The sequence below is a fragment of the Eleginops maclovinus genome, chromosome 4, assembly GCF_036324505.1.
Source record: "Eleginops maclovinus isolate JMC-PN-2008 ecotype Puerto Natales chromosome 4, JC_Emac_rtc_rv5, whole genome shotgun sequence".
Lineage (NCBI taxonomy): Eukaryota > Metazoa > Chordata > Actinopteri > Perciformes > Eleginopidae > Eleginops > Eleginops maclovinus.
Window position 1 is genome coordinate 29,040,928 of NC_086352.1, and position 12,634 is coordinate 29,053,561.

The following is a 12,634-nucleotide window of genomic DNA, read 5'->3' on the forward strand; positions in this document are numbered from 1 at the left end:
AAAAACTATTTAGGATCAAGATTTGTTGCTTTATCTCATGGGCCCTATACGCTCTCTGTGATTTTCTGTACCAAATACTTTTTAATTTGTTAGGCTACTAATCAAAGAGACACCATACACATGGTGAGTACCCACTCTTTCATTTGAGGTTGTGAGAAAAAGGTCAATGATATAGAAGTATACACAGAAAATAGATAGGGGTTAAGTTGGGTTTAGTGGCAATTGATGTCCAGAGGCATGGTTTTGTCCCTCTAAGTTAGTGAATTTACTAAAACAGAGAAATGATGCAAATCCACACATCCACTTAAAGGATGGATCCAGTTGTAAACTAACAGAGATCCATTCCAACCAAACTACATCTTTAACATTTCTTATTGGATATTTAGATTTTATTATATACTTTACTGTTTACTGTTTGTTTACTTATTACCAGACTTTCATTTATTTTGTATTTCCTGATAACATGCGAGTAAAAATCTGTTCCATTACATGATTCCATTTTGTTTGTTTTTAACTTTTTTTGCAACATGCAAACCGCCCAAGCGAGCCCTATCATCCAATATGGTAGAGAACAACTTTTACACATCAGGTCGCTGGTGGACAGCAATAATCCACGACGACCTGCAAACAATGGAGAGTCTCCGTGTTTACCTGCTGGAGCTCTACCTGTGGAGCGCAGGAGGAAGAGACCACGAGGTTCCCGGGCCGGGGTCCTGGTCAGGCTGAGGAAACGTGAAAACAGGCCTCCTCTACCGAGTTTACTTCTGGCAAATGTCCAATCCCTGGATAATAAGCTGGACGAACTCCGTAGCAGGGTGGCATTTCAACGGGACATTAAGACCTGTAATGTTTTGGTTTTCACGGAGACTTGGCTCGACCCCACGATACCGGACGCCGCCATTGCTCCACACGGATTCTCCATTCATCGCCAGGACCGGACAATAAACTCAGGGAAGAGCAAGGGAGGAGGTGTCTGCTTCATGATTAACAACAACTGGTGCTCAGATGTGGAGATCATTTCTTCGGACTGTTCTCCCAGCCTCGAGCACATCATGATCGGATGCCGGCCTTTTTATCTGCCGAGGGAGTTCACATCTGTTGTTCTAACAGCAGTGTATGTTCCGCCGCACGCTGACAACAACACAGCGCTGGAGGAGCTGTATGGGATTATCGACAGGACAGAGACTTCTCGGCCAGAGGCCGCATTTATTGTGGCCGGGGATTTTAACAGAGCCAACATGAAGAAAGTCCTGCCGAAATACTATCAGCACGTCAGCTGCCCCACGCGCGGTGGAAATACACTGGACCATGTTTACACTCCTTTCCGGCATGGATATAAAGCCCTCCCCCGCCCCCCCTTCGGCAAGTCAGACCACATATCTCTTCTTCTGCTCCCCGTTTACCGGCAGAGACTGAAGAGGGACCGACCTGTGACAAGGACAGTGCAGCGTTGGTCCGAGCAGTCTGACTCTGCTCTCCGCCACTGCTTTGGCATCACGGAGTGGTGTGTGTTTGAGGAGGACGATATAAACAAACACACTGACGCGGTGATTTGCTACATCGGCAAATGCATCGATGACGTCGTGCCGCGGATTACTGTACGGACATTCCCAAATGAGAAGCCCTGGATAAACGGCGAGGTCCGAGCTAAACTTAAAGCACGGGCCATCGCGCACAGCGGCGGTGATTTGGATGAGTACAGGAATTCCAGGTATGCACTCCGGAGAGCTATTAGCAGTGCGAAAAGACAATACAGGGACAAGGTGGAGTCGAACTACAAGGGCTCCAACGCCAGAAATATGTGGTCTGGACTAAAAACAATAACAGACTACAAAAGGACAACGAGTGGTGCTGAGGAAGTGTCTGCATCTCTCCCAGATGAACTGAACACATTTTATGCACGCTTTGAGAAGCCCCCGGCTGTGGAGGCACAAAAGGCCCAGGATCCCTGCTCACTGGTTTTAACCAGTGCAGATGTGTGTAGATCTCTGAAAAGGATCAACACACACAGGGCTCCAGGACCTGATGGCATCCCTGGCCGTGCTCTCAAGGTGTGTGCAGTTCAGCTGGCAGATGTGTTCACAGACATTTTCAATAGGTCACTGCTCCAGTCTGTAGTCCCCACATGTTTTAAAGAGTCCATCATTGTCCCTGTCCCCAAAAAGACAAAACCCATCTGCCTCAATGACTACCGCCCAGTTGCACTCACCTCCATCATCATGAAGTGCTTTGAGCGGTTAGTCAAAACTTTTATCACCTCCTCCCTCCCTGACTCACTGGACCCCCTGCAGTTTGCCTACAGAGCAAACAGGTCCACGGATGATGCCATCTCCCTCACCCTCCACACTGCCCTCTCCCACCTGGACCAGAGGAACACTTATGTGAGAATGCTGTTCATTGACTACAGTTCAGCATTCAACACCATTGTGCCCTCCAAGCTCATCATTAAGCTCAGGGACCTTGGGCTCAACAGCGCCCTCTGTGACTGGATCATGAGCTTCCTGACGGGCAGATCCCAGGCAGTGCGGATGGGGAACATCACATCCTCCACCTTGACCCTCAACACCGGAGCCCCTCAGGGTTGTGTGCTCAGCCCTCTCCTCTACTCCCTGTTCACGCACGACTGCGTGGCCACACACAGCTCCAACACCATCATCAAGTTTGCTGACGACACGACCGTCATCGGCCTGATCACAGACGGCGACGAGACGGCGTACAGAGAGGAGGTCAGAGCCCTGACATCTTGGTGCCAGGACAACAACCTCCATCTCAACGTCAGCAAAACAAAGGAGCTGATTGTGGACTACAGGAAGAGGCAGAGAGAGGCACACACACCCATCACCATCGACGGGACTCCTGTGGAGAGAGTCAGCAGCTTCAGGTTCCTCGGGGTAAACATCAGTGAGGACCTGACATGGACACATCACACCAGGGTCATATCCAAGACGGCTCGACAGCGGCTCTTCTTCCTCCGCAGGCTGCGGAAGTTCAACATGGACTCCAGGATACTCTGCAACTTCTACAGGTGCACCATCGAGAGTATCCTGACTGGCTGCATCACCGCCTGGTATGGCAGTTGCACCGCCCTCAACCGTAAGACTCTACAGAGGGTGGTGAAAACTGCTCAGCACATCACCAGGACGGAGCTGCCATCCATGGAGGACCTCTACACCCAGCGGTGTAGGAAGAAGGCCGGTAGGATATTAAAGGACCCCCATCACCCCAGCAACAATCTGTTCTGTCTGCTGCCGTCTGGCAGACGGTACCGCAGCATCCGGACCAAGACCACCAGACTCAGAGACAGTTTTATACCACAGGCTATAAGACTACTGAACTCCTGAGCTGTGTGAATGTCTACTCACATCTGTTTATAGTACACACATACATATATATTATACACATCTGCCATACATATCTGTTTATAGTACACATATCTATATATTGTACATATCTGCCATATACATCTGCTATACATAATATATGCATCTGTCCATACCTCCTCATTCAACAGTGTAAAGTATTTAAATACTTTCAATGTATTCCACATATGTATATATTTCACATCCTCAAATCTTTATTGTTAACATTGTAAATATTCTTCTCTCTTTTTCACTATTTTATTTATCTTTTGCACCATGCATGTTGAGTTGTTGGAGGAGCACGCGACATAAGATTTTCATTGCCAACATATACGCTGTATCTGCTGTGCATATGACAAATAAAACCTTGAAACCTTGAAACCTTGAAACCTTGATCAAATAACTTAAGGGAACTAATTATACAGTGTCTCGCTGTTATTAGTAAGTAAATAGTTACCATTAATTAGAATACTGCAGAGTTGGCGAACAGTTTAGCTATTTGCTATTCTATATTGGAACAGACAAGAGGACAGATTACTTCCTGTATAGATGATGTTCCTTCATCACCCTTTTTGATCAAAATGGCACAAATTTGTCATGGTCACTGGGATATTGTATTTAGACGTTGGCCAAATGTAATTATAATAATACAAGGAGTTCAGTAAAAATCAGGGTTAGGGTTAGGGTCTGTATTATTGTGTGAAAGGGTGGATGCTGACTTGTTTTTGTAAAATAGATTTTAGGGGTCATTTGAGACTGGAAAAGTGCTATATTAATGCAATCCATTTATCAAGATTTGGTAACAATTTCATGTCATTTGTAGGGCGGGTAGCAATACACAGGCTTAAAGAAAATGCATAAAAACTGCTAAAGCAAATGGGCGTGGCTTATCTTTCAGACTTCTAAACTTAGTGAAATGTTTAGGTAGTTGTTTTACCATCTAGCCAGATTCCCCCACATGTTAACCTGCATTGTTCCCCAGCAGTAATCGGTGATGTAGGGTTAGGGCAGATGGATGGTTCTCCGAATATGCATGGGCGAGTAACCACACTCAGAGACAGAGATTCATTGTTTTACAGTTGAATCATGTTAGAACTGTGAAGTAAAATACAAGATTATATAAAGGTTTAAGACTGGTGCGCTTTATTAAGATGAACTGATAACTTAAGATATAGACACAATTGTACAATTTATCAATCTGTACAAAAACATAAAACCATTCATTTTGACCCCCCTCACATTTAACCCTCCAAATTCAGTGAAATGACATCATTTCACTCTTAACACGTTTTCACTGGAATTACAGTCAGTATAGAGTTCAATATAGTAAAAAAAAGAAATCAAAAAACACAATTTAAAATAAAATACACAGAACAATGGAGGTACATGAATCAGAAATCATATTTTCAGAAGAAAGGAATCACTTTATCCTCAGCTCCGTGAGTGTGGGGGGGGCTTCGGCTGGCGGCGCCATCTGTTCTATGAAACGCCATTGGCACCGCCAGCCAGGCTCACACACTCCGGAGCTACCCATCCACCCTTGACACACAGACACACACACACAGACACACACACACACACACACACACACACACACACACACACACACACACACACACACACACACACACACACACACACACACACAGTATGTCTGCTAACACCACCACACACGGTCACAGCTATTACCTGGAAACTCAACAGAACACACACTCGGGAGGTTATTTTTAAGCAAAGTAGGTTGTTAGTGAGGCATCTGGACACATCTATTAGCTAACCCTCAGTGGATTTCATGGACAGTAATGATAGCTACGTAAGGCGATACGACACTGAGTTGCAGTCGTAACAGAAAGCCATGCATCGTGTTGAAGTCAGAGGCAGCTCGGTGTACGTAGGCTTAATGTGACGGGGACAACACCAGGAGCGGGGTTCATGGTGGAGGAGGATGATGAAGGTGAGCTGTTAGCAGGTGATGAGAGGCGTGTCGGGACAGGTGAAGGAGGCACTGTGACCAGAAGTTGGCAAGGATGTGTCTGAATCCCTAAAGTGTTTCCTTGATTCCTCACCTCGTCATCAAGCCTTTTTTTGTTAGTTTGAGGATTTAAAGGAAAGATGTTTGAGACTCAGGCCATATTTTGGTTTTTGATAAGTGGCACCGTCCTAACAGCGGTTCATATTATCTGACAAGAGGTCCAGATTCTCCTTGTGCAGTAAAAATCTAACCCTAGACAAGAAAGCATGTATTAACGATCGGTGCAAGGTTGTGACGTTCATGAAAGCAGCCTACAGGGTGAAAGACATGTCCTATTTCTTAGGTGCGTCCTAACTACAGTTCTGTGGTGACATGCTAAGTATAATTTGCAGGAGATTTTTTGATTATAATCTCATTGAGTATCACAAGAACATTACATCTCATACTTCCTCTGCTTTTTAATTCCTTCATTTGCACTAAGAAAAAAGATCAAAACAGCCAAGTGCTAGTTTCTGCATAGTCGTAGTCAAAACATGAATGAAGCATTCTGTTCCCCTAAGCAACAAAAGGACTACTATGTCTTCGATCAGGGTATCATTCTCAGTATTCTCTGCGTGAAGCCACACGGAGACTTAAAGTACAACATGAAAAATCTGAATATACACGAGTTGTGTTGAGCTTTCACCACGACATTACACACACCCTCAAGGCAATGATAGTGTTCTACAAAGAGTCCAGATTGAGTCCTTCTCCGAGTAAACATGCAGCACAGCAGAGACATGCAAAGCTGCCCGACCCCTACCGCAAGGAAGACGCGCTGCATGCCCGCTCCCGCCCGACTCTTCCCACTGCGCTAACCGAAGCTCGGCAAAATAACTCTTTACGTTTCAAGAGCATCGTATTCACAGCAATCAGATCAAATGGTATGACACTACCGGAGCAGAGAGTCTACTCTGCGCTCCATACAGCCACATGTTTCCAAAACAGTACATTGCACTAAAGAGGAGGGGGGGGGGAGGGGATAAAATGAGAAGAGGAGAAGCTTTTATACGGGAATACACTTCAGAGCAACTTCGATGTGCTTTAAATTCATATATACCTAGTAGAAGATAGAGATCATAAAAAAATGTGAAGAAATCAACATGAGCACAAAGTATGGAACAGAAATCACATTCATAGATTAAGACCTGTGTGACATGTCAGCGCGTCTAATGAAATCTAAAGTGATATGAAATGCCTGCTGCCTGCTGCCTGCTGTCCTGCAGTAGCCTAACGACAGGGGGCTCTGCTTGGGGGGGGTCTCCCCCACGCGGTGACTTCTTATACTGGGATATATTTACCTGGGGGGGGGGGGTGGGGTTAGGGCAGGTACAGGTTAGATGCAGAGGGGGGGGTCACAGCCCTGAAGCTGTGGCTTGTCCCTCCCACACCAACAGTACACTGAGGCAGTCTATTTTCTGAGGGCGGGGCTTCGGGAGGTGAGAGCCAGGGGAGGGAGGGGAGGCGAGGACTGTGGAAAGAGGAGGGGGGTATAGGAGGGGGGAGGGGGTAGCAGCTGATCCGCGGAGCTGGGCTAGATGTTCTGACAGCACTGCATCTTTGGTTTGTTCTCGGTGGGCTGCACCTGGATATTGACCACGTTGTTGCTGGGGGACATGTCGCTCTCCTGGCGCTCCGACATCTGCTTCTGGGACACGATACGGTAGATCTCTGAGGGGGGGGGGGGGGGGGGAGGGGGAGAGTTACATTCTGATAACCTCTTACCATGTCCAGCTTAGAATGTGCCACATAACGCGCAGAAGGTTTCTCTTACCGAATTATTTAAATGTTTCACAGCCGCTTCCTGCTTGCAATCAACTTCACGGGACGAGTCATTATCTATATATCTACAGAAGTCATATTTTTTTAATATATGACCTTTTCAGGGCCTACCTAAAGCTGAACTAGCTAAATAGCTTGAGATAATATGCAGCAAGATGCTCCCCTCCTCCACAGCTACCTGTCTCTGAGAACTCATTCGATAGAGTAGCATTGCTAGAAACAAACATTCACCCGTTGGAGGTTAGAGTAGATGTGAATAGACTAGCTGGGAATGACACCCCTTTACCAATGTCTCAAAACAATGGAGACGTGCAAGCTAACACACGGTTAATTAGCAGTCACAAGACTTCCAAGATGTATGAGGGCTGTGTGCCAGTAATGAATTTACAATGGTTGCCCTGCTCTCCCGGTACAAAGCCTAAGCCTTCATCAACAACACAATAAACCAAGCGGAGGTGTCACATTCAGCTTTGAACTACCTGCTGTACTGGCTAACAAAGGACAGAGCGGAATGACTTTTGTTGAGAGACTATTTCCTTTTAGCGATGTATGACATACTTTGGGCCGGGATATTATCCGAGGATAAGAAATATTTAACATGTATATTTCATAATACAAAGCCATATTGCTTTCATTTACTTAGCTAGCATCTATACATCCATAGTATAGGGGGTGGTGTGCACGTTTTTTTGTATTGGACTGCGATGCACCAATCAGCATGGAGTACAAACATTGTAGTTTTTGCTTTGTCCTGCAGCGGTAATGCTGTAGTGCAATACTGATACCGATAAACTAACCGTCAGTTTAGTGAGCATAAGGCTGTTTTTCTGTAGAAATCACATAAAAAGACACATTTGTGAATCTTTTTACACATCTTCAGTAGAAAGTAAAAAGTACTGAGACATTATTGGTTTTGGTCTCATGATGAGATTTTGTTTCTTTCATGCAGATTGTGCAGCGGGACCATTAGCACAGACAGAAACTGAGAGTCCTATCTCTGCACTCGGTCATCTCACCAGTGATAACAAAAGGTAATCCACTCCTAAAAGACAAGCCGTTCACATATAACGTAATAAAAAGTGAGTCCAGTATCTCTGCCCGGTAGCAGAAGTTCACTCGACAGCTGACTTCCCTCTCTGTAATCTCTCTCATAAAGAGGGCACGGTGTCATTTCCTCAGCAAATGTAAAGTCTGTTGGACTTGTTGTTACAATGTGTTAAAGTTAAGGAGGGGGTTACTGTGCTGTATGAAGGTACTGAAGCAGGCCTGGTGAACACTAACGCAGTACACACCTGTCAGAATGGTCTGGAAGGCCGTCTCAACGTTGGTGGAGTCCAGAGCCGATGTCTCCAGGAAAGACAAACCGTTCTTCTCTGTGGGGGAAGTCAAGCAACGCGTTAAATGTCAAACACGTAACATTCCACAGATAACAGAGCAGTGAGACCCTTTAAACAGAAATAGGTGGAACTTGTACCAACAACAGTTAAAACACCATTTATTATCCGTGTTTCACCACTACAGTAGAATCAATCCCATTATCACTGCAATGCTTTTATTAGAATCATTAGGAATTGAGGATTCTTAGATGCACAGCAGAGGAGGGAGGAAGTCATTGTTTTGCAAGTCACAAAGTCACAAGTCTAGCCACTCAAGTCCCAGACAAGTACTGAGTCAAAGCCCTAATCGAGTCCCAATTCTACATACTGCAATTCATTTTTGTTGACCCCGTAGTTATCATATGGAAAATAATTCATCTTTGGTAACATTTTTCCTACTGGCGTTCATAACATAACATTCTTTTTTTTCCTTTGAGCTTGGGAGAGGGTAGCAAGTATTTATATTAAAGTCTATGTGAAGTCACTGGTGTGACAGGGGCCCTTTTATGCTCTTGGGGGTTTTCCCTTTCCTATAGTCTTTTATACAGGGTTTGATGCATGTAATTGGTCTGCAATGGATACAATCAAAGGTCACTCCAGAGGGAGTTTCTCTGCCACTTGTATTTGTATAAACACAGCAAAAGTCTCACCAGCAAAAGCCCGCGCCTCGTCGGTAGGGACAGCCCGGAGGTGGCGCAGGTCGCTCTTGTTGCCCACCAGCATGATGACAATGTTGCTGTCAGCGTGATCCCTCAGCTCCTTCAGCCAGCGCTCCACGTTTTCATAAGTTAGATGCTTTGCAATGTCGTATACCAGGAGAGCCCCCACCGCCCCGCGGTAGTACCTGCAGCCCAGTGAGACAAATCATGGTGATATCAAAAGAGAGCACTATGATTCCACTTTAACATTTCCATGTCAGGCTGGGGAGTTATTCCAGCTGTAAACCTCAGAGGGAGATTGTGTTTCAGCTGATGGATGACATTTCGCAAACAGCTTGATATTTCTGAGGTGTGTTCAGTATAGAATTGCAAGAAGTGAGAGATTGAAAGCTCCAACACAGACATTGTTTGGGTGTTGACGTCACCTCTACCTCATGTTTTGCATTGGAAAGCAGGCCTGCAATGGCCAATCAAAAGCTCAGCAGGAATTCATTTGAAAATAATAAAAACTAACAAATACAGAAGAAGAATATTTCTTTATATAACAATGTTTCGATTTTGGCAAATTATTACATCTTTCTTCGTTTTTGCTATACATTATTGGAAATGTTTATCACACAAGCCTAAAATAACCTTACATCTAAAAGTAGAAATACTTGCTTTAAACAGGAGTAATGCCTGCACAAAAGAACATCCAAAATGTTATTGGTTCTTTAGAAAAATCTCTACATCCCTAATATCCTTTAAAAAATGTAGATCAGGAGGAGGTTCTTGAAATTAATCTGATGATAAATAACAGTTAGAAGAGTTGCCCTTTGAAGTACAATCTGAATAGTTATTTCAGTTGTGCGTATTGGACTAAGGTCTGCTCTGGCTGACGTGGTAGTTGAACGTGTTGCTCTCCTCTGTACTCACGCTGATGTGATGGCCCTGTAGCGCTCCTGCCCCGCTGTATCCCAGATCTGAGCTTTCACCGTCTTGCCATCCACCTGGATGCTGCGCGTGGCAAACTCCACTCCGATGGTGCTCTTACTCTCCAGGTTGAACTCGTTGCGGGTGAAACGGGACAGCAAGTTACTCTTCCCCACCCCCGAGTCACCAATGAGGACCACTGAGACACAGAGCACAGGGAGTAAGGTTTAATACAACCCATAAGAATGATATACATTAGAAAATGTACTTGTGTAAATGGCTACCTGAATGCATCTTACTTTGAAATAGAAATGTCAAACACTCTGGTTTATGATACTAACTTTGAGGATTTGTTGCTTTCCTTTGTTTTACAAGACACTAAACTGAATAGCTTTGGACTGTTTTATTGAAAAAGCAAGTTACATTACTTTTTGTGACATTTTAAATACTAAATGATAACCTAAAATAATTTAGAAACCATTGTCAGATTATTTATTGATGAGAAAAGGATTTGTAAGCAGTATGTAAGCATGCTTTAACTTTTTATACTTGGTGCTCTTTAATCCCAATTATTTTTTCATCAGTTTCACTTTATAACACATACTGTTTTATTATATAACTATGTGCATCATGTTTTGTGTATTGCCTTGTTGCTGCCAGAATATGTTGAACCCTTGGAGCCTGTATGTGTTAGGGTATGAAGTCATCTTTAATTGATTTACTTTTAAACAAGGTTCATCCATCTGTACAGGCCTGTTGTATTTTATATTAGGATAAAGTCATTTAAAGCGGTATAGATATACTTAATGTATGTTGGTCTATAAAGCAGTATATACACAACATACGGACCAAGTATGTGACGCTAAAGTACACATATAATGCACAACCAGTGTCAGAATGATCTGTGGTGGAAAGTAAAACATTTGTGAGTACTGTACTTTTTGAGTTCATTGTACTTGAGTATTTCCATTATGCATTCTACTCCACAACATATCAGAAGGAAATGTTTGAAACTTCACTCCACTCCACCAAGTGTTGTTTAAACATTCAGATTATTAAAGTAAAAAACAAATAAATTATGATTTTTTGTAGATTTAATAACCCAGCAGAGTAGGTGGTGGTGGGGGACACTTTAAACAGTCATAGAAAACCAACGAAAAAGATCTAACACAAGCCTAAAATATTAAGCACATTATTATTCCATTAAAATACAAATGTATTGCTATATTTATGTTTTGTTTATTTAATCGGAACTCTAAAAAGTAGTGGAAAATCATTTATAGACTAAAAATAACTATATTTCCCTATGTGATGTACGAGTATAAAGTAGCATAAAAATCCCTAACTAAAATAAGAAGTACCTTTTTATTAAAATCTTTAATTAAGAACTTTACCTGAGTAAATGTACTGCGTTACTTTGCACCATAGTTGAACTTTAGGAGGATCTCAGTTTGTTTACACTGACCTCATTGTTTGCCAAGCCGGAGCTGCAGTGCAGTTAATAAATAAACACATTAACTGGAGCTAGTTAACGTTAGCTGCAGGATTCAACGTAAACTAAAGATTAAACGTACATTTATATTTTAGTTTCCTTAATTATTCTGTTAGCTTGACTAGTTAGATACTATAACATAGTAACATAAAGTGTATTTAAAAATCAGCGATACAAAGTGCTTCTCAATAAAAACATAAAATAACAATGAAATTCACTGTAATGTTTTAATAACAAGGTAAGCACACGTATAATATAGGAATAAAGTCAAACAATGGATGATTACACTATAATGCAATAACGGTTAACGTTAGGTGTGTCCGACGTGAAGCTGGTCCGCGCCCACTGATAACAAGCTAACATCAGCTAACTGCTAACGTTAGCCGACGTCCAAAGACGCCCTGTCGTCTAACGATAACTAACGTAAGGTGACGAACTGACTGTTCATATAACCTCCACTGTTCACAGAAGGGTCGTTTCAAGTCCTGTACATTGATAAAACGTGCTGACATTTTTCCTAAAGCTGGGAGAAAAGCACTCGGAGCACAAAGGTTGACTGCGGCTAAGTTAGCATAGCCTGACAGTTAATCAGCTGGCCCGTTTTACACTGTCAGCTAACAAGACAATAAGGAGAAAAAAAGGCTTTGGTTTTACCTTTGAACAAATAATCATATTCATCATCTCTAGTGCCCATCGTCTTATTGGGAAATGGTAAGTCCAAGATTTAATTTGCTTTAATTAAAGTAAGGCGATGATCTACTGTATTTTACTCTTCTTCCAACGGGAATCTGTTTGGAAGCCCTACTTCCGTAAGTCCTTCTTCTTCTCTGGCTGAGTATCAGCACCACAGAGAGAAAACTCCGAAACCTAGTGGTCGGTAAATGGAACTACATAACACTTTTTTTTTTTTTACCGTTTTGAGCATGTAACAGAGGTGGAGACTGTTTTCAGATCCTTTACTTAGTTGAAAGTACTATAGCATGCCGTGAAAATACTCAAAATACTCATATGAATTGACCAATGGGCTGTTATAATTCCCAACA

At 43.1% G+C, this 12,634-nt stretch overlaps 1 protein-coding gene across 1 annotated transcript; it reads right to left on the reverse strand.

Annotated features, from left to right (window-relative positions):
• Window positions 1-4,423: 4,423 nt before the first annotated feature.
• rab11a (RAB11a, member RAS oncogene family) lies at window positions 4,424-12,442 on the reverse strand. The gene is made up of 5 exons (XM_063881498.1): window positions 12,246-12,442; window positions 10,103-10,298; window positions 9,179-9,372; window positions 8,445-8,525; window positions 4,424-7,041 (listed from the first exon to the last, which is right to left on the reverse strand). Exons 1-5 carry the CDS (start codon window positions 12,283-12,285, stop codon window positions 6,905-6,907), a joined length of 648 nt encoding a protein of 215 aa, XP_063737568.1. The 5' UTR covers window positions 12,286-12,442; the 3' UTR covers window positions 4,424-6,904.
• Window positions 12,443-12,634: the final 192 nt, after the last annotated feature.

Bases quoted from the DNA above. Each gene is read 5' to 3' on its own strand.
- rab11a (XM_063881498.1), bottom strand. From the start codon at position 12,285: ATGGGCACTAGAGATGATGAATATGATTATTTGTTCAAAG. The intron at 10,299-12,245 runs GTAAAACCAAAG...TCTGTGTCTCAG, and splicing joins ATATGATTATTTGTTCAAAG to TGGTCCTCATTGGTGACTCG. The intron at 7,042-8,444 runs GTGTGTACTGCG...CCCCCCCCTCAG, and splicing joins CTTCCAGACCATTCTGACAG to AGATCTACCGTATCGTGTCC.